The sequence below is a fragment of the Grampus griseus genome (assembly GCF_964374135.1).
Source record: "Grampus griseus genome assembly, chromosome: 3".
In the NCBI taxonomy this organism is placed as follows: domain Eukaryota; kingdom Metazoa; phylum Chordata; class Mammalia; order Artiodactyla; family Delphinidae; genus Grampus; species Grampus griseus.
In genome coordinates, this window is record NC_139019.1 from 122496062 (window position 1) to 122517309 (window position 21248).

At 43.5% G+C, this 21248-nt stretch overlaps 1 protein-coding gene across 5 annotated transcripts in view; it reads right to left on the reverse strand.

Annotated features, from left to right (window-relative positions):
* Positions 1–21248, reverse strand: part of PPP2R2B (protein phosphatase 2 regulatory subunit Bbeta) — a gene marked incomplete at its 5' end in the record, with an annotated part of 454413 nt that overhangs the window by 40033 nt on the left and 393132 nt on the right. For all 5 annotated transcript variants that reach the window (XM_082651306.1, XM_082651307.1, XM_082651305.1 and 2 more), the window contains one exon: positions 8647–8811. In XM_082651306.1, coding sequence (XP_082507432.1) covers positions 8647–8811 — 165 coding nt within the window. The remainder of the gene's footprint in view (positions 1–8646; positions 8812–21248) is intronic.

The following is a 21248-nucleotide window of genomic DNA, read 5'->3' on the forward strand; positions in this document are numbered from 1 at the left end:
CTGGTGTCTTATCTTGGGCTTCGCAGCTTCCAGAAATAAGTGTTTGTTGTTTAAGCCATCCAGTCTGTGGTATTTGATTATAGCAGCCCGAATGGGCTAAGACAGGAAATATCATCCTGGGCTCCCCACCCCCTGGCCCGCCCCAGTACCTAAGACAGGTGCTGTCAACGGTGTGTGTAGCGGGAATCTCCTCTTTCTACACTTGCAGTACCCAGCGGGCTCTCCTGTTATCCACCAAGCTTCTCCCAATTATAGAAGTAAAACTACAACCTTGAGAATCTGGAAAATAGGAAAGCTGCCCGAATTTTGCTGCCCTGACACCATCCCTTTCATGAAGAGCCCCAGTCTTTGTCTACACGTATTCTTCTTCACACTGCTGAATTCAGGGTGGGCTTGTAACCTTGCGTGCTGCTTTCACATTTATCATAGGCATTTCCCCACCTGCTCCATCTTTAACTGTTCACAGGGAGTTGGCAGGTTACATCTCTATGGACCTTCACAGGAACCTCTTTCTCTAGTCCCACTTCCATTTGAGGGTTCCAATGGCTACTTTTCTTTTTCTTAAAATTTTTTTTTAAAAAATTATTTATTTATTTTAATTGGAGTATAATTGATTTACAAGATTGTTAGTTTCAGGTGTATAGCAAAGTGATTCAGTTATATAAATATGTATGTACATATACATATATATACTTTCAGATTCTTTTCCATTATAGGTTGTTATAAGATATCGTATATAGTTCCCTGTGCTATACAGTAGGTCCTTGTTGTTTATCTACTTCATATATAGTGGTATGTATCTGGTAATCCCATACTCCTAACCTGCTGCTTTCCTTTCATGCTGTAAAAACAAACTACTTATTCAAGACCCCCTCCCCTTATGAGTGGTTTTTGAATAGGAAACAGGCTTCTTAGCACCTCATCGCCTCTAAAATCAGTTTAAGTCCTCTTTGTTCAGAGAGCAAGTATGTTTCGGCACCACGGGAAAGTATCCAGGCACCGTCACCATAAAACACATGGAGATCACGGGGGAGGTGCAGAGGCTCCACGTACAGGTTTTTATTGCCCCTGTCCTCTGTCCCCCACCACGTTCAATAAGAGTCACACACACTGTGTGCTCACGACAGGTCAGGGGCTGTACTAAGAGCTGGTCCATGACCACTTTTCACCCTTACCACCTGGAGGAAAGGATCAGCATTGGCGCCTTGCCCAGGCTGCCTGCAACGAGCGGGCCTGGGACCCACACCTGGAGCTGTCAGCTCCAGGGACTGTGCTCTGGATGACTTTCAGGTCTTCTATTAGAGGCTGAATTGTGTTCCCCCTCCCCAAATTCTTATGTTGAAGTACTAATCCTCAGTGCCTCAGAATGTAACCATATTTGGAGGTAGGGTCTTTAAAGAGGTAATTAAATTAAAAACTGAGGTCATGAGGGTGGAGCCTAATCCAATATGATGAGTGTCTTCATAAGAAGGGCAGTTCTGAACACAGACAGGTGCAGAGAGAAGATGATGTGAAGACACAGAGAGGGGGTGGTCACCAGCAAGCGAAGGAGAGAGGCCTGGAAGAGATCCTTTCTTCACAGCCTTCGGATGAAACGAACCCTATTGATACCTTGGTCTAGGACTTCTAGCCTCCAGAACAGGGAGACAGTAAGATTTTGTTTTTCTAAGCCCCCCAGTTCATGGTATTTTGTTATAGCAACTCTAGTAAATGAAAACACCTTCTTTCATCTGTCTCTTCCCACCTGCCTGCTTTTCTACCGCAGTTGTTCAGTGAAGCCCCATTTGTAGCTGGGTTGGCAATGCAGGGGTTTGGTAAAATAAAGCCCCTGTCCTTATGGAGATTACATTCTAGTCAGGGAGACAGAGGAAGAAAACAAACATCTATAGCTGAGTACTAAGAAATACATAAAGAAATAAAATAGGCTGATGCAGTAGAAATAGGGTGCAGATGGGGGGAAAAGAGAAGTCCTCTCTGAGGAGGTGATATTTTCCCAGAGACCTACAAAATGAGAGCAGTCTAAACAAAGGAGGGCCTGGTGGGAGAGCATTCCAGGGAGGGGAAGAGCCTGTGCAAAGGGCCTGAGGCACAAAGGGCTTGGTGTGTTGAAGGCACAGGAAGCAGACCAGTGTGGCCAGACTACAGGGAACTGAGAATGGGAAGGTGGACAGGGACCAGATTCCTGTGGGTCTTGGAAAGGAGTTTAGATCTAATTTCTCTCTCATTCCCTTGGTTGTCATTCATCACACCTGGCCAGTTTCTTCACTCAACTCCCGGTACTCACGCATTAAAAGGGAACAGCAAGATTCAGGCCAGACGCTGCTGCTGCCATCAACACCCTATTGTTTCAGCCATTAGAATCTCAAACTGCAGATACAACCCTTGTCATTACCGCCAGAAGCGATAGAAAAAAAACTGAGAGATGAGGAAGAGAATCATCCTTTCCAACCCCTGCTGAGTATGCAGAGCGAGGGACGTATGGAAATTAACATATGCAGCTCTGATAACACGGAACTCCTCGGCATTTTGATTAAACATTGATGGTTGTTAAAGACCCTCCTTCTCGGAGTTCATCTCCGAAAGCCAATGTTGCTTTTCATTTTGAACTCTGGTGAACTGTCTCCATTCCGTTCGCACACCCCGGCTGAACCGTGGTCGACGGAAGGCTGGTGTTGGAGGAGGATGGAGAAAATCAATATGAAATGTCAGGTGCGGGGTCAGATTGAACTTGTTTTCCCAGCTGGCAGGAGCTCGGGCCGCTGCCGCTGCAGCAGCCAAACAAAGGGAGATGCACACTGACGAAGGTCGGCACTTTGGACAAGTCAGGAAAATGAATTTCGTTCGCTTCTTAATTAGATTAGGAGGCTGGTGGCTGGCGATTCAGAGCACTGCTGGTGTCGGGATAGGGCGTGGGGAGGCAGGGGTCTGCAGGTGGCCAGCTAGCTCCCAGCCTCCCTAGGGACTGTCCCCTGGGCTCTACTTCTCAAGGGCTGTGTGGGACCAAGGCTGCAGGGAGAAGCAGCCCCCAGGGGGTTCCTGGGTGCGAGGGCTTGATGACCCTTCCCAATATTTTCCCCAGGGAACATCTTAGTCTTTAGGTAGCATCTCGGTGGACACTGCCTTGCGGTATAAGGTCCTTGTCACATCCCCTCACGACACCACAAGACTCTTTTTCGTACCACTTATTACAGTCACAATGTCATTATCTATCTGTGATTCTCTGATGAATGCGTCTTTCCTCCTTAGACAGTGTGATAGTTCATCTTATGCATCAATTTGACTGGACCATGGGGTGCCCAGATATTTCATCAGACATTATCCTGGGGGTTTAGGAGGGTATTTTTGAATGAATTTAACATTTAAATTAACAGACTGAGTAAAGCAGATTGTCCTCCCTAATGTGGGTGGGCCTCATCCAATCAGTTGAAGGCCCGAATAGAACAAAAGGCTGACCCTCCTCCCAACAAGAAGGAATTCTCCTGTGTGACTCCTTCGAGCTGGGACATCAATTTTTTTCCTGCCTTCGCGCTTGAACTGGACCATCAGATCTTCCTGGGTCAAGAGTCTGCTGGCCTTTGGACTAAAACTACCTCATTGGCTCTCCTGCAGCCCCACTGAAGATCCTGGGACTTGTCAGCCTCTGTGATTGCATGACCTTAATTGTTATGAATACTTATAACAAGTCTTTCACATTTATATATACATACACACGTGTATGTGTATGTGTGTGTGTATATATATGCATATGTGTATATATATGATATATATATATATCTCCTATTGGTGCTGTTCTTCTGAAGACCCTCACTAGTATAGACCTTGAGCTCTAAGAGGGAAGAAAGCAGATCTGGTTTTGCTCACCATTGTGTCCCCAGAGTCTGGTACAGTACCTGACATATAGTATGTGCTCAACAAGTACTAATTAAATAAATGACTAATGGGGCTTGTGGACATGGAGTAAAGGTTGGAGGTTCAGGCCTCTTAGAGCTGCAGGTCTGGAAGCGGGGGGTACTCAGGAGGCGTAACTGTGGTAACTGCTGCTGCCGTTCACTGTCTCCTGTGTGCCTGGCAGAGGGTTAGGCTCTTATACACTTGAGGACAGTTACTCCTTGGGAACAGCCAGCCCTATGAGACGGTCTTTATTATATTATTTCTATGTTCAGAGGAGGAACTTGGGATTCAGAGGGATTCAAAACTTCATTGGGGGTCACACAGCTGCTGAGCGACAGAGCTGCGTTCTGATTCCAAAGCTTCTTCTCTAAACAATTCTAGTTCCGGAAATGCCTAAGGTCTTATCCTTTTTCCATCTTGAGTTCAGAGTTCACCAAGCCTCCCAGGCAGCTTCCTCCTCACTATCCAGCCCTCCTGTGGGTCTGTCTGACCCCAGAGCCCAGGCTGGTGTCTGCCACTTTGGATTGTGAACACACCGGGCTTCTCGTGCCATCTCTGGCATCCACTTTGGGTTGGTGGCCCCTCAAGCCCGGTCAGACAGCTAATGTCACCTCCCACACAGCATGTCCCAGACTGGTCCTCAACCGTTCACTCTCCTTCAGTATGGCTTCTTATTAGTCCGCAATCCACATGCCATTTATGTCAACTCTCAGGCATAAATTTATTTATTGAATCAATATTTACTGAGCACCTGTTTGTGTGTCAGTCCTTTGTGATACAATGTGAGCAAAACAGATTCAGTTCTTGTCCTCAGAGAGTTTACAGTCTAGAGGGGAAGGATATTGAACAAGTAATATCCACGTGTGACGAACACCAATCTCTAATATCGCTTTACATCCCCACAGTTATTTTGAAAGAAAAATGTTTCTTTTTCCCTTTCCTTTCTTTCAATTTCCATAGCTACCATCCGTTTTTTTTTATTATTTTTTATTGGGGTATAGTTGATTTACAATGTTGTGTTAGTTTCAGGTGGTCAGCAAAGTGAGTCTGTTATACATATACATATATCCACTCTTTTTAAGATTCTTTTCCCACATAGGCCATTACAGAGTATTGAGTAGAGTTCCCTGTGCTACCATTCTTACCTAGGTTATGAATTTCCATTGTATTGAGACTAAAGCAAAACCTTCTAATTCTCCTATGTTTCTTCCCACCACCACTGTGTTAATCTTCCATAAAACATAAATTCTATAGCTCTGTTCTCCAGCCAAATGATCTGCAATTGCTCTCCACATATTGGAGCTGTGCTTCTCAAACTGAGGCACATGTACGCATCCTTGGAGGTCAGCAAGGAGGACGATATAGGGGTGCACCATGTGGTATAGGAAGCCGTAGATAAATGCTGCATCTTTTGGAAATGTCAATTTTGCTTGAAATTTGGGGATGGGTAGAAATGTAATATTTAAATGAAATGGAAAGTAGTCATTTTATGGGAGTAAAATACAAAATCCATGTGAAATTTTAAGATGACAAAATAAGACTTCAAAGAAAATCCACCATGGTCAGCACCTCCCCTGGAGCCTCAGGCCTCTGACAGGCATGTGCAGTTTTGCCTTTGCTGAGAGGCCGGGCCACCCAGAGCACATCAGAGAGGCTGGATTGCCTTTTGGTGCCCTTCCTGCAGAGCAGCCAGGCTCACAGCCTGGGTCTGGGAGTGCTGTACTTGGTGGAAAAGTTTAAGAAGGACTGGCTACCATAGGAGCCAGACTCTGAGTATAGAGCAGGTACTCAATGAATGAATGAATGAATGGATGCAGGCATAACTTCTGATTCTGACCTTCAACGACTGACTTGATATAAACCATCATCCCTATTTGACCTCTTTTCCTCCATATTCCCCTTTTAACCCAAGCCCAACACTTCTTGCTCTTTAAAGGTTTCATGTCATTTCCTAAATTCAGGCTTTTGCCCATTCTTGTGTGTACAACCCCAAACACCCTTCTCTCTAAGGTCCTACCTAACCAATTCCTACTTGTGCTTTAGCACTACCACTCAGCCTCTGCCTCCCCTGTAGGGTCTACCTCCAGTGGGTCTCTCCCCACTTCCCCAAATATCCCAACTCCTAATCGTCTCTACCACTCATTTGGGTGTCCTGGGTACATCTTGCCTCCCCAGCCAAACGTGAAATTCCTTGAGTGTTAGGAGATGTCTTACCCTTTCCACTGTACCCCTCAGAGTGCTTAATAGTAATGGATACATCATAGATACAAGAAGATCATGCTGAAGGATTGCCAATGAATTTTAGTCTAGATCTGTGATTCTCAGCTGGGAGCAATTTTCACCCCAGGATACATCACAATGTCTGGAGACATTTTTGGTTGTCATAACTGGCCTTTGCTGCCTGCATCTAGTGTGTAGAGGCTGGGGATTCTGCTAAACATCCTACGATGCATAGGACAGCTACCTCCCCCAAAGAAAGGATCGGGTGCCCCCAATTCAATAGTGCATCGTTAAGAAATCCTTGCGTACGTTATCGAATCTTCCTAACCTCTTTTCTTGACTCTTTGTTCTCCCAGACAGAACCCAGCCTCCATCCTTCTGCCTTCAGTCTAAGCAACTTCTCCAGAAAATAATTCCAATCAGTCCCCTGGTTACTCTAGGGGCTGTTCACTGACTTTGAGAGAAAATTCAAGTCCATTATCATGGCCATTATGACCAGTCGCCTACCTTCCTCCTGAACTCCAAGTCATTCCCTATATGCCAGCCATATCAGTCACCCTACAGTTCCAAAAGTGTTATGACCTTTCATGCCTCAGCACCTTTGCACGTGCTAATCCCTCTGCCTTGAACATTTCCCCCTTTTTGGCTTATAAGTAAGTACTGCTCAAAGACCAATACCAGCACAGACACCAGCAAACATCGATAAAGCATCTATCATGGGCCAGGTACTATTTCAGGTGCTAGGGAAACAGCAGTGAACAAAACAAAGTAAGTCCACACCCTCAAGGAGCCAACAGTATAGATCGGTACTCTTCAAGAGAACCTTCTGCAATGAAGGAAATCTTAAATCACCACTGTCCAATATGGTAGCTACTAGCTACACAATGGCGATTGAGTACTGGAAATGTGGATCATCTGAATTGAAATCTCCTGGAAGCGTAAAGCACACTTAGTATGAAACAACTCATTAACAATTCTCAATAGTTATCTCATCTAATCCCCATGACACACCCATGAGGTGGATGTTATTATCTTACCCATTTTACATATGAGAAAACTGAGGCTCAGAAAGGTAAAGGAAAGTTGGACAAAGTCAGGCAGCTAATAAGGGGTGAAGACTGCCTTTGACCTGGGTCTGTATGACTCTGGAATCCACACAGTCTACATCCCCCTACACTAGACATACCAGCTCTCCTGTGCAATACTCCTCACGGCCAATGAGCAAACAGAAATGATCAAAATGACCCAGATATTCACACCTCTCCTAGCCATACACCTGCACAGAGAGTCATCACATCGCTCAGGTCCCATAGGAATTAAAATCGAAAGCTGAGGCTGTGGGAGAGAAAGGTCTTCACTCCCGGCTGTCCAGGCTGTAGTGGCAGAGCGGCACCCGGCAGAAGGTGCTGGCCAGACAAACAGCTCTCATGGCTCCTCTAGGCACCTTTACTCTGGGGAGTTCTGTCTTCTCGAAAACCTCCCTGCTAGCTCCAGGCCCCTTCTGGCTACCACAGCTGACTCTTGCTTCACCCGCTTACATCGGTCTTAGCCTTTGGTCCCCAAGCACTCAGCCCCCACTAGTTCGGAGGTGCTTTGCTCAGTCAACGCCCTGAAAACTCCAGCGTCATCCCAGGGCCTGTCAGCCTGGTGGACTTTATCCCATCCCTTCTCTCTGAAGCCCTTCCCTGGTGCCCACTAGAATCACTGGGCCTTCTAGGGTGCTGGTTCCCAAAGCCTCACTCTCTCCAAGAAGCCACTAACCCTTTCCCCCAGCTGCTATTTTTTTTTAAAGTTGAGGTATAATTGACATATAACATTATATTAGTTTTAGGTGAATAGCATAATGATTTGATACATGTATATATTGCAAAATAACCACCACAATGAGTTTAGTTAACATCCATCACCATGCATAGTGACAATTTTTTTTTTTTATGATGAGAACTTTTAAGACCTATTCTCTTAAGAACTTTCAAATACACAATACAGTGCTAACTTAGTGTCCCCAGCTGCTATTCTTGATTCCTGTATATTCTCAGCCTTCCACACTGTCCGGCAAGTCCAGTTAACTCTACTGCCAAGATCTGTCCAGAACCCGTCCACTCCTCTCCATTTTCACACCCTGCCCTCATCCAGGTCACCCGCATCTCCTGCCTGGATATCGCAACCATCCCCTAACTGGTCCCCCCCACTTCTACTCTGCAGGTTCATTCTCCCCAAAGCAGCAAGAGGAATCTTAAAACATAATTCAGATCATGTCACAATGTTACATGACAGGGCTCATGTCTTGTTCATCTCTGTATTCCACAGCCGGAAGCCAATGTTTGTGGGATTGGACGTGAGGTTTCCTCTTTATCAAAATACCAAACATGGAACTGACTCCCGGGTCAGGCCAACACGTGTAGTTTCTTTACTCCCAGTGTGTCTGAGGTGGGAAAGGAGATCAAATCCCTCCAGGCCCTCCCCCTTCTCCTCCCACATGTCAGGGGCCAGTGGCGCATCCCTGCCACGAGCCCTGGGCTGCTGGCTACTCACATTTGGTGTGCCTGTCACACAGGGCCGACGCCCGCATGTCACACAGCCGGATTGTCCCTTTGCTGCTGCTGTACACGAAGGTGTTGCAGTGATGGGGGTGGAACTCGGCCGCTGTGATCACCTCTGTGAGCTCCTCCATGTTGGCTGGCTTGATGTCGACGATATCTGGCACAGACGAGTCAAGGAGGGGACCAGGAGAACGGGGAGCCTTGGGGGTAACGGTAGCATCACCGCCTTATTTTACCGTACCGTGTTAGCAACGAGCACACACGGGGGATCCTCATCATAACTCTGTGAGCAAATAGGCAGGTATTAGTGGTCCCGGGCAGATGAGGCCCAGGGTTACCCAGTGGCCATAGGTAGCACTAGAACTCAGGTCTCCCTGGCTCCTTATCAGGATTTCATCCCTCATAACATGTGGATGCCCCATCCCATCAAAGTTACCTGCTCATGCAATCATGCTAAAATGTATCAAGTGGCAAAGGTTTTCATTTCTCATTTTACAACAGCGGTTAAGAAACCAGCCCCATGCCAACTAAATAATCCAATATATTCCAACTAAATAATCCAACATATTTGAATCTTTATCTGAACTCCTGGGCTGATACATGATATCTAGGACAGACTGCAAATCCTCTTCCATGAAATCCTTTCAATGTTTTAAAATAATATGTTTTTAAATAATATGTCGATAATAATAATAATAGCTGCTACCATTTATTGAGCACTGACTGTAGGTCAGTCACTGTGCAAAAGCATATCACGTACTTTATTTCATTTAATCCTTATAACAGCTCTATTAGCAGCACTTTCTTACCCCCATTATTTCAAGGGGGGAAACGGAGGCTCAGCGTGTGTAAGTAACTTGCCCCAAGTCACATGGCTAAAGAGTGGCAGTACTAGGATTTTATCCCAGGTGCAAGATTTGTACCCTTTAGTAATTACGCAAAATTTCTCTTATTGAAGATATACAGGACCTCAAGTCTCTGTAAGCTGTGATTCGCTTTAGAGCTTATGTGGGAGTTTAAGCATTCAAACGATGCCATCCAATTGTACAGCATAACAGTTTGAGCCTCCAATGGAATATACCGTTAGTTTTATCATTGGGTTTTTTCCTCCTCAGTATTTTCCTTTCTGATCAAGAATTATTATACCTCTATTTTTAAAGACCACATCCTTGTGTACTGAAATGAAACATTTGGCCTTTCATCTATGACGGTGACCCAGTGGAAACAAACGTCTTCAGTGGGAGTGAGTTTGGGCTGATCCCTTCCCACCTCTACTGAGAGCTCGGGAGACCTGGGTCCAGGTACGGTGGTACCTGGCTGGGGCTGAGGTGCTGTCCAAGGACCCAGCAACTTCCTGCAAAGGACAGGCCTTGTGATGTGGATGTTGTGAACCAAAATGATTCTCACTTTTGAGTCACATTTGTGATTTCGCCCCACCTGTATGTCACTAGGTAGCATTTTTTAACTTAACATTTTTTCTCCACATCAACTTAAATCGACTCACTTTTTTCTTTACTTAGCCTTGTCTAAGCAGTTATCCAATATTCATAAAATCATGGGTTTAATGAGCTAGTTACATTTTAAATAATATTCCGTACCTAAGATAAATGCTTTTAACCATTAAAATGAACGTATTTATGTCTGTGCCAGGAGCTTATATATCACATTTTGGAAAACACTGCATTGAATCAACAAGCAGTAACTTGACACAGATAATGCTATTAGACTGGGTTAGATAAAAGTCTCCTATGCTTTTCATGAAGTTGGGAACATAATCTCCTCCTTACAATTTAAATGAGGTACGAGTAATTCTACTGCTATTTTTAGTCACTTTAGCGCTAACAAAGTAGTCATCTATTATCAAACATCACCCATGCTCCGGCATGTCATCTGGTGCAATAATGGCTTTATATTTGGTTGTGCCTCTTTCCCTTTCAATTACCTCTTATAAATCCTGTTGGGTTTTTTTCCTAAAATTAGCTTGAGACAACTAACATTTCATCTTACTACAATTTCCCTCACAAATCCAGATGCAAATATTTCTTGGGTCTCCAGAGCATGTGGGTTCCTTTGATTCACAAAATACTACCTTTCAACTCAACTGCTACCAGAGTTATAAATATTATTGCAGTTAGCATCACTTGCTGGGGAGCAGGGGCCAGTGCCCCCCAGAAGGAGGCCCCAAGCTGCAGCTCTGATGTTCTCCCCAGTCCCCTGACCCATGCCCTGGGCTTTGTGGCCACGATACAGGGTGGGGTTAAGCAGAGGTTAGTGTTCAGCTGTTGTCAGATTTTATCACCCTCCAGAAAGAGCCTCCATGCCCTACTGTGCCAGTGAGCATGTTTCTCTTTTCTCAAAATAGGGCAAGAAAATCTGGTGTCAGCTTTCTCAACCTCTACCAGTATAGCTCTAAAAACAAGCTTAACTGGAAGGGATCTTGGCTGTGTGGTAGCGGGAGGTGCCACATCTACGGTTATTTTTTTCTCACCTAAAAATAAAGCCCACAAGTTAGAATGTGTGAAAATGAAGGGCTTAAACATACATATGAAACCAGGAACATCCTCCACCATCAAGAACTGCATCAGAACTGAGTCTGCTTAGGGCTGCTGCCTCTGGACCCTTCCTCCTTCCTTCCCTCCCATCCATCCTGGACCTCTAAGCCTGCCCACCATCCCTCATCTCCAAGCATCTTCCTTTTGACTAGAGGGCTTCTCTGGGTCTGACTCGATGGGGTTCAGGGGAGAAACCATGACTCTAATCCTCTTTTTAGTAACTGTAGTGGTAAGGACAACTAGGAAGGTAATAATAAGCAGTAGTTAATGTTTATCACGTGCCATGCATGGTCTCATTTGACCTTCATCTCACCCTTATGATGTTAATATTATTAATAGGCCTATGTTGTGGCAGAGGAAATAGTGACTGATGTTAAGTTACTCAAGGTCATATGAACATAGAGGGTGGAGCTGGGATTTGAACCCAAGTTTGTCCAACTCTAGAGCCTGGGTTCTTGACCACACTCCACTCTCCTCCCCTGACGAATGGCCCTCACAGAGCCAGCCTTTCTGAGTGATGTAGTTCTGGCTCTCTGGAAACTCCCCTGGCTAATCCAACAGGGATTCTGCTTTGAACCTGTGCTCTCTCAATTCACCGACCACTCTGGGGGCTACATTTTTCAGAACCAGAATTTGGACACAGCACCGGACCTAGGATTTTTGTGTTCCCTGATGTGATGAATGTTTTTTTTTTTTTTTTTGGAACCGTAAGTTGAGACAGAAACGTGAGAAGGGATTTCTTGAATTGTTAACTGCAGAGGATTTTCTGAGTTCTAAAAACATTTGGGAGAAGGAGTCTAGTTTCCAAAAATTCAATGGCTTATGGCGATGACAAGAGAGCATATTTCACATCTGCGTCACCTAGAAACCCAGCCTTTTCCCTTAAACTGTTCTAAAGGGAGATACACGCCTCCAGCATACGTGGTTGTGCCCTTCATGTTGGGAGCGAAGGAGAAAGGAGGGGAGCAGTGCGGGGCTCTCTGTATTATCTTGGAAATGGAATGATGCATGTTGACAGTCAATTTTCTCTCTCCTATCTTTTAGAGCTCTCTATCCAAATTATTCCCCTGTTGTCCCAAAGAACTAAACGGCAAAAGCAAAACAGAGCACTGGATTCATGGCTAATATACAAGGCAGAAAGCCAACAGATTGCTATTAAATTAACCCTGGGGCTTGACAGATCTGTTCATCCTGACCCCAACTGCTTACGGCATTCCTTATTAATGCGGAGCCCAGGCAAATTACCTCTGCTAACAAAAGGGGTTAATCTGCCTCTCTGCTGGGACTCTGGAAGCAGTGCTGAAGACGGGAGGGGGCACAGCCAGTTTGGCAGCTGAGCTCCATGCTTGGAAGGCCGAAGGCGGGAAGGTGAGGGCACTGCTGTGCCAGGCAATGACCTAAGGCATCATTTAAAATAATAATTGAAGACACTGGGAGGTCACCCCTTAAGGGATGAGCTTCAAACAAATAAGAAGCCAGAGCCATAAATTACATCAGCAGTGGGGTGAGGGAATGAAGGGGATTATGGCAGGATGCTAAAGGGTAGCATAGGGACCATTCAAAAGTCATTTCCTTAAACCCAAATTTGGAAAAGCTTTTTATAAAAAAAAGTCTGTTGCGATATTATAAAAGAAAAAAATGGACAACAGCCTAAATATACAGAAATAGGGAAACGATTAAGTAAATTCTGATCGATCTCATTTAACTGTGTATGCAATGAGATGCCAAGTCTGTTAAAAAACTTGTAATGAAAAATTCCATCTTTAGTGTGATCATAATGTCATTTAGAACTTACACTCTGAAACTGATGACCTAGAAGGCAAAAGTACCAAATGTTAGTGAGAATTCCAATGGGCTGGGTCTACGAATAGTTTTCTTTTCAATGATGAGTTTTCGTTTCCACATTTTCTTTTGATGAAGTTGTAGTATTTTAAGATGGAAAAAGACAAGATATTTTCTCTGCTTATTATATACGTGTATAATTTTAGGTGAGGTAAGTTAGATACAAAATATATACAGTCTGATCATAGCCATGTGAAAAAAATGAGAGAGAGAACAGAATGGAAGGAAACATAGTTATATCTTACAGGGGGATTAGATTCTAAGGCTGGCATTAAGTTATCCTTCGGTAACCCTAGCTTGGGTCCATTCATTCATTTGTTCCTTCATGTATTTCATAAACATTCACAAAGAATCTGCCAGGGTTTTTCTAGGTACAGGGGATACAGCAGTGACCACAGCAGACCAAAAATCCCCCTGATCTGTGGCGCCTATGTTCTAGTAGGGGACATGGTCACTAAACAAGATAAATAAATAGAATATACAGTATATTAGGTAGTAATAACTGCTAAAGAGACAAATAAAGCAGAGAAGTGAGAAAGAAAGTGTGTATGTGTGAGAGGGTGGGATGTGCATGTGCACACGTGTGTGTGTGTGTGTGTGTGTGTGTGTGTGTGTGTGTGTGGCCCTAGACTGAACAGGAGAAAGCTTCCTGGATAAATCAAGAATTACAAAAATTTTCCCTTTTCTTTTATTTCCTTATTAACTTATTTTTCTGAGCCCTTATTGTTGAGTTAGCTAGCATTAAGTTAAAATTGCGATGAAAATTCGTTGTATATACACAAAATTAGGTGGTAAGATTGTAGGTCATTTTATAGTTTCTATAATGAATACAGATTATTAAACCAAGAAAACAAACAGTTAAAAAAAAGTAGTTTCCTTGGCTTAGAACCATCTCTGAGAGAGTTGAGAGACCAGGAACCTCATCTCTGGGTAAAACTGAAGATAATACTGTGATAAATACTGTCATTGTAACAAAATGGGGTCAAAAGATTGGGATTCAGTTTTGATTCCAACTCTGTTTTGCTCGGAGAACATGAAAGTCATTTTCTCTCTCTGGGTTTCAGTTTCTTTGCCTTTGGATGGGTATCGTTCTGTTAACTCTGTCCGTCTCTGAGAAATTTTGATGATCAAATAAGATAATGGAGAAAAGGCTATTCATTAAAGGGCTTTACAGTGGACTGAATAATCCCAACTTTCAAAGGAAACATGCATTTTTTCAAAGATAGCTTTTATATGCATTAGGTTTGTGGGCTTTTGAAGGTGTCCTCATACGCTTCTGTCTTTATCACTGCTAATTTTGCTGATACTGACAAGGTGTTTTTTTCCCCCCTTTCTTTTTATCTAAGCCAACCAATGACAGCAGAGTCCAGCAGGAAGCCTGTCTGCAGGCCGAGCTGGAGAGTGGAATCTAAGTTTACCTGGGTAAGATACCCATGTGCAAAAGCAGTTGAAGCTTTTCAGATAGCACTTAAAGTCTGCCAATACTGAAGGTGGAGAATAACCTTATCATGGCCTTGAAAACTGAGCATATTAGAGTTGGATTCCGTTTTAGGGCACATGAGTTTCTTTGAAGTCTTTCTGTCCTTTCCAAAGTCTCAATTTAATCTTTGGATATAAAGTAGTGATTACAGAGCATCCAGATCTTGTCAGCTGAATGGACATGTCGCTTGATGATAACACACGGGAGATCTCCAAAGAGGACTCCAAGGATATTCCTCTCTTAGGAGCTTAAAAAAAGCCAGTGTGCAAATATTCATGGAGGGTTTCGCCAATCGCTAGACTCAATATGAGAGGACTGACAAAGAGACACATGGTGCCCTATTAGGTACTGCTTTTACGTATGTGTTGAGCTCAAAAGACACTTGGATAAGATGTCCTTTATGACTGGGGGTGGGGTGGGGTATGTGAAAGTCCCGTAACCACAGACTCTTTCCTATTCACGTGACACAGAGCTTGACACTTCTCCATTAGAAAATACTCAACACTTCATTCAAAGGCCAACCCAAGTGTTCCTTTCTGTATGAAGTGTTCCTTTCTGTATGAAGTGTTCTAGCCCTTCTTTCATGATTCTTTCTACCTGTGTATCCACAGCGCCTTGAACGCACCTCTATGAATACACTTAACGTGTATTATTATTTGCGTAATTTAAGATAGTGTGATAGAGTACATTTGACTGGAGTATAGAGTGAGACAGATCTAGATTTTAATCCCCAATCCTGTGACCAGTTACCTAATCTCAAATGCCTTTGAACTTGTTAATTTATCAACAAAGAGAGGAAGAAAACTACAGGAGATGATGTAATATACCTGCTACTTAATAGAGGCTCCCCAAAACTGTTAGTCTCATCTTCCTTAGTATGGTTACATGTCTGTCTCCCTCTGTCCACATACTCACTTTGGTAGCTTTGTGATATGTTAACTTGCTTAGGCTAAACATTTCTAAAATGTTTCTGGTTGTGGTAGGCTAACAAGGTTTATTCTCTCAGGTGAGTTGAAGGACAAAAGAGAGAAAGCAGCCGCTTTGCACATATGCACAAGTTTTCCCAGTTATTCAGTCAAACAGTAATCTAGGTGTTGCTCTGAGGGACTGTGCAGACGTGGTTTAAAGGCCCTAACCAGTTGCTTTAATTTAATCATAAGGGAGATTATCCTGGGTGGGCCTGAACTGATCAGTTGGAAGGCATTTAAACAAAGGCTTAGGTCTTCCTTGAGGAAGAGACTCCAAATGGTTGCTGAGACTACAGTTTCTCTCCCTTCTCTCTCAATCTTCCTTCTTGATGGCCATGTGTGGATGTGGCCTGTGATGCTCATGCCTGTGGTGTTCCGGCTTGCTTATGATTTTTCTGTGCCTGACTGCTGGCCTTATAGACTTTGGATTTGCTTGGCCAGTCACACAATTACAAGGCTAATTCATGGTAATATGTCAATCTGTCTCTCTCTTTCTCTCTCTCACTACACACACACACACACACACACACACACACACACACACACCCTCTCCTACTGGTTTTGCTTCTCTGGTTGAACTCACCTTCCCTCCAGATTACATGGACCATGACATGAGGGATGGAATTTTATTCATCTTGGCATCTCCAGTGCACATAGTAAGTGCTCAATAAATGTTTATGGGTTCTTATTAGTTATCTACAGGGAACTCTACTCAGTACTCTGTAATGACCTATATGGGAATCTAAAAAAGAGTGGATGTATGTATATGTATAACTGATTCACTTTGCTGTACAGCAGAAACTAACACAACATTGTAAATCAACTGTACTCCAATAAAAAATTAATTAAAAAAATTAAATAAAAAATATTTCTGGGTTTTACTTTACTTCATTCTTATGACTTAGCAGCCTTCTTTAGGGAAGGTTTTTTTTTTTTTTTTTTTAAGGTGCAGAAAACTCACAGTAGGTCAATAGGCCAAGATGCCAGGCCTGTATAGTGTGGCTCATTCAGCCTGTGGTTTTCTTAGGAGAGAATGGGATCCAAGCAACAAGGTAAGAAGAACAGGGGGCTGGGGATATGCCCCAAATAATAAAAGCTACTATTTATAGAGCCTTCTCTTTGTGCAGGCACTTGGCTAAATACCTTACAAGACAACCTCATTTAAACCCCACAACAACCTCCTAAGATAGGTGGTATTATTATCCCCATTAACCGACGAGGAAATTGAGGGCCAGAGAAATGTTAAGCAACTTGTCAAGGTCACACAGGTTTTAGGAGATGGAGCTGGGTTCAAATCCAGTGAATCTGACTCCAGAGTCTGCCTTCCCAACTACTCAGTGATACCGCCCCAAGGACGTTCAAGAAGTCCGAAAGAAGTCTGCAGAGTTGCATTCTTGCCCTTTCCCCTGATAACATGAGGCTCAAAGGGCTTGCTCTGTGGGAGGAGAAATCCGCAGACCCCAAAAGCCCTAGGTCTGGTGTCAGATACAGCAACCACACAAGCAAGGCAACCCACCAAAGGCTGCATTTAATATGGCAAAGAGGGGGCTGCCCTGGCACACACAGGCCAATGTGCTGGACATGTCACTGGAAGGAATGTTCTCCTATGACACTAAATGCCAGACTAAGATTGATATGTACAATTGATATGTACAGTTGTGGATGAAAGCCACAGCAGCAACAAGGGAGAGAAATCTGTACGAGCCCCACAGCGTCCCTCAAAGCTTGCCCGGCAGAATCCTATTGGATTAAAAGGAAGACTGCTGTCCCTAGTACTAAGGAGTGACAGAGCTAGAAGCCAGGAGTTCTGGTTATGGTTCCCTGATAGGGAATCAAATCCAAAAGGGCCTCAGCTCAGTTGACAAGTGAAGCTGATGCAGAGGGCTGACAAAGACCAAGTCAGAGATCAAGTACCCCTGGAATCCAGTTGCTTTCTCCCAGAGAAACCCTCTGTCTCATGCCTAGAGACTGGATTTATGCAAGGTGTGTCTTGTGCTATCTTTCTAGCTTGCTCACACCATGCTTTACTTCACCCTCGGGCCTTCTTGAGTTCCTCCAACATACCATGCTCCCTCCTGCCACAGGACCTTTGTACGTGGTGGACTGATCTTTTCTCACTTCTTTGCCAAGTTAGCTCATACTCTTCCTCCTACAAATCTCAACTTAACAATCAGTCCTCAGGAAAGCCTTCTTTTATTCCCTAGTCTACATCAGGTTTTTAAAAATGCATTCACAAAACCATATTCCCTTTCTTCACAGGACTTATTTCCGTTTGTAATAATACACTCATTAGTGTGATTATTTGGTGAATGTCATTCTGAAAGCAGAAAATTTGTTTCTTTTCACTCTTATATCCCCATGGCTTATCGCAGTGCCTGGCACAAACTAGGTGCTCAGTATATAGTTATTGAGGACTGTATATTTACTTTTTACTCGATGTGGATTTATTTAATAGGTCCCATATTGGACTAGGTAGGAGCCCAGGTCAACTCATTCTTAGTTCTGAGAACAGAGTTCAAAGGATCCTAGGTATACCATAGTTTTCATAATTAAGAATCATCCTTTTATAGCAATTTTCTTTTATTGAAAAGTTGGGGCTGCCTCTTGCCCTAGAAAATCACTAATCTAGAAATGATTATTGTCCTGATGTCGTCAACCGATTAAGGCCAAAGTTTGACCACTTTAAGCCAGAACCTGTTACACAAAACAGGGACAGACTGGCTACAGATGGAAGGAAGAGGATTCAAGACCAGGTGCCATAAGGCTAGGAATGCTTCCCTCTGATATGGTGCTAAATACAAGGGCTGGACCTCAGAGACCCTGTGGATATCTGGTAACTAGGGTATAATGAGTAACATCTTGCAAAGAACATCAAACTGCAGAAACAAAGGAGGTGTCTAGACTTGAGAAGATGACGCAGATAATGAATTCAGCAGAACAGAATCCACCCTTCTAACACTCAACTTTTCTAGTTTCCTTTTGTGGTGGTCCCTGTTTACTGATCATTTACTTAGCAAGGTACTGCCCTAAGCATATATGTATGTGTATATATATGTATATACATATGCACATATATACACATATATATGTGTGTGTGTGTATAAACACCTTTTTAAAAAATTCTAACAATCCTCTTTTTCAGAGCTCCTCTCTACAGATCATGAAGTAGAAGCTTGGCTAAGTTAAAAGACATGTTAAAGCTTACACAGCCAGCAAGTAGTAGAGCTGGCTGAGAATTTTAAGCTTGTTGGACTCCAAAGAATCTGTTCTCAACCATAATGCCAATGTCACACCAAATGCTAGTCACTAGAAGTTATGACTTTTTAAAAAACCATATTGCAAGGCCACTTGCCTTAATATTTACTAATACTTTTCTTTACCTATATGCACTTTGAAATTTAAATGGATTTTTCAGTATCTGTAATATCATAGGATTGATACGATAGTTGTATTTTATAATATTCATTAGCACAAATACATAATTATGAAAACAAAAAACGTCCATGTAGTATTTAGAAGAACCTCGCCTCCCACCTCAGGGATGCTCATACCATACTTTGGGAACCCCACATTTTTCTATACTGAACCATGTTTCTTCTGCCTCCTTAGTGGATAAGAGGCATTATAGAAATGGTGCTAAACAACATATGATTTATCGATGGTTGGTGGCCTGTCTGGTGGTTGGTGTTTTTCCGAGACTATTTTGAAAGATGGCCGCTTCCTACCCCAGAGGTGGCTGCACTTCAGAGACGATAAGCAAAAGGGTCCCAGTCTGTACAGTCTGCTCAGTGCTTAGGGCGGTCTGGTGGAAAGTAACTGTACATCAGTTATCATCATTCTCATGATGACAATGATTATTTTACATACGGCTGCTTTAAGGGTGAATGGCACAGTCTCATTTGTATGCCAGCATCTGTCAGGCTGTCACACATCTGCAGAATATAACCTCAACTGTGCTATTAATATGTCCCTTTTGCATTCTCCTCAAGGCATCTGTCTTCTAAAATGCCTAACGAAACTTCCCTCCCTCTTGAAGGCCTGGAGGCAAAATTTGGAAAGCATGTCACCTAGACTGGGGACAGCAGAAGCTCAGCTGAGCCTGAGCAGATTTCTGGCTCTTGGAATAGACATCAAGGGAGAAAGGGAACCACCACCCACACTCGTTCTGTTAGCAGCTGCACTTGCAGGCAAAATCTGTAGGCAGATTCTCCTAGGCTCAGACAGTATGTCGCGTCTGCTCTGTGATCAACAAAAGATGTCAGTCACGGTCTTAATGGTCAGTTCTCAGTCTCCATAATCACCACGACTGGCTTACAGCTGCATTCTCTGAAAAGCCTTGAGCACTCTTCTGTGGTGAAGGTCAGGTGTCTGTGTACCTAAACCAGGTCTTTTTACTCATTTGCAACAGCTATACTACATTTCCCAGCCTGCCTTGCAGTTAGATGTGATCATGTGACTGCGCTCTAGCCAATGGAATGCACACTACTTTAGAACCTGGCTCACAGGAGTCTCCCATGTGTGGTCCTACACAACCTTCCTCTTTTGCTGTACAGATGCAGATAAGCATGGTGACACTGGGGAACCACAAGATGGAAAGAACCTGAATCTCTGAATCACTCATTGGAGGAGGCTGCCTGCTGATGGAGATCATCAATATTGGACTTTACAAGAGAAATAATCTTCTATATGTTTGAGCCATTATGGAGTCTATTTTATATCAGAACATTCAGAGCTGTACTGTAACTAATATACACTTAAGGTGAAATTGCCAGCTTCTCTTTCATGATTAATTATCCACTGGATATAGCTCCACTTTGGTGACCTACCAGTATTTCAAACTTGACATGTCCCATCAAAATGGTACTTTCTGTATGTCAGAATATTCTAGGTACTGGGATACAGGAATGGATCATACAAAGTTCTTTCTGTCATAAAATTCACATTCAAATATGGGGAAACCCAAAATACACAAATAAGAAAACGAATTTCAAATAGTGATACATGTCATGAAGTTAACGGGGATAGAGGGTTATTGGGGGTTACTTGGGAGTTAGTGGGAGGAAGTGCCTCTGAGGAGGTGACAGGAGACTGAAGTCTATACGATGACACATAGTTAGCCATGTGGACTCTGGGGGCAGAGTATTCCAGAAAGAGGGAACAGCACATGCAGAGAATGGAAGTAAGAACAAGGTTTATCCAGGAACAGAAAAGAGGATAGTTGGCCGAAGCAGAGTGAATCAGGGCAGACTGGTATGATAGGGTATCAAAGAGGGATGCAGGGCCACTATCATGTGAAATCTTGCAGTCCAGAGTTAAGAACTTGGATCTTATTCTAAGTTCAATAGGAAGCTACCAGCGTGTTTTAATCTGGGGAGGAATGATATCTGAATTACATGTTGAAAGGTCTACTCTGTTATGTGGAACACGTATTGTGTAGGAGAGCAAGAGAGAATGGAGACTAGACAGTAGATTATTGCAGTCACATAGGTAAGACAACAGTGGCCAGTACTAGTGTGTGTCGGTAGAATGGAGATGGAGAAAGATGCGTTGATTTGAGATATATTTTAGACGAAGCAAAGGCAGGGCTCACAGATATTGGGCTGGGGGGTGGGGAGGCTGGTGAGTGGGAAGAAAGATCAATATTGACTCTTAGGCCAGTTGCTTAGCTACCTGGATGGTGAAACCATTAACTGAGGTTGGGAATTCAAGTGAAGAGTCAGGTTTGTGGTGGGATGGACCACAGGATAGGTGC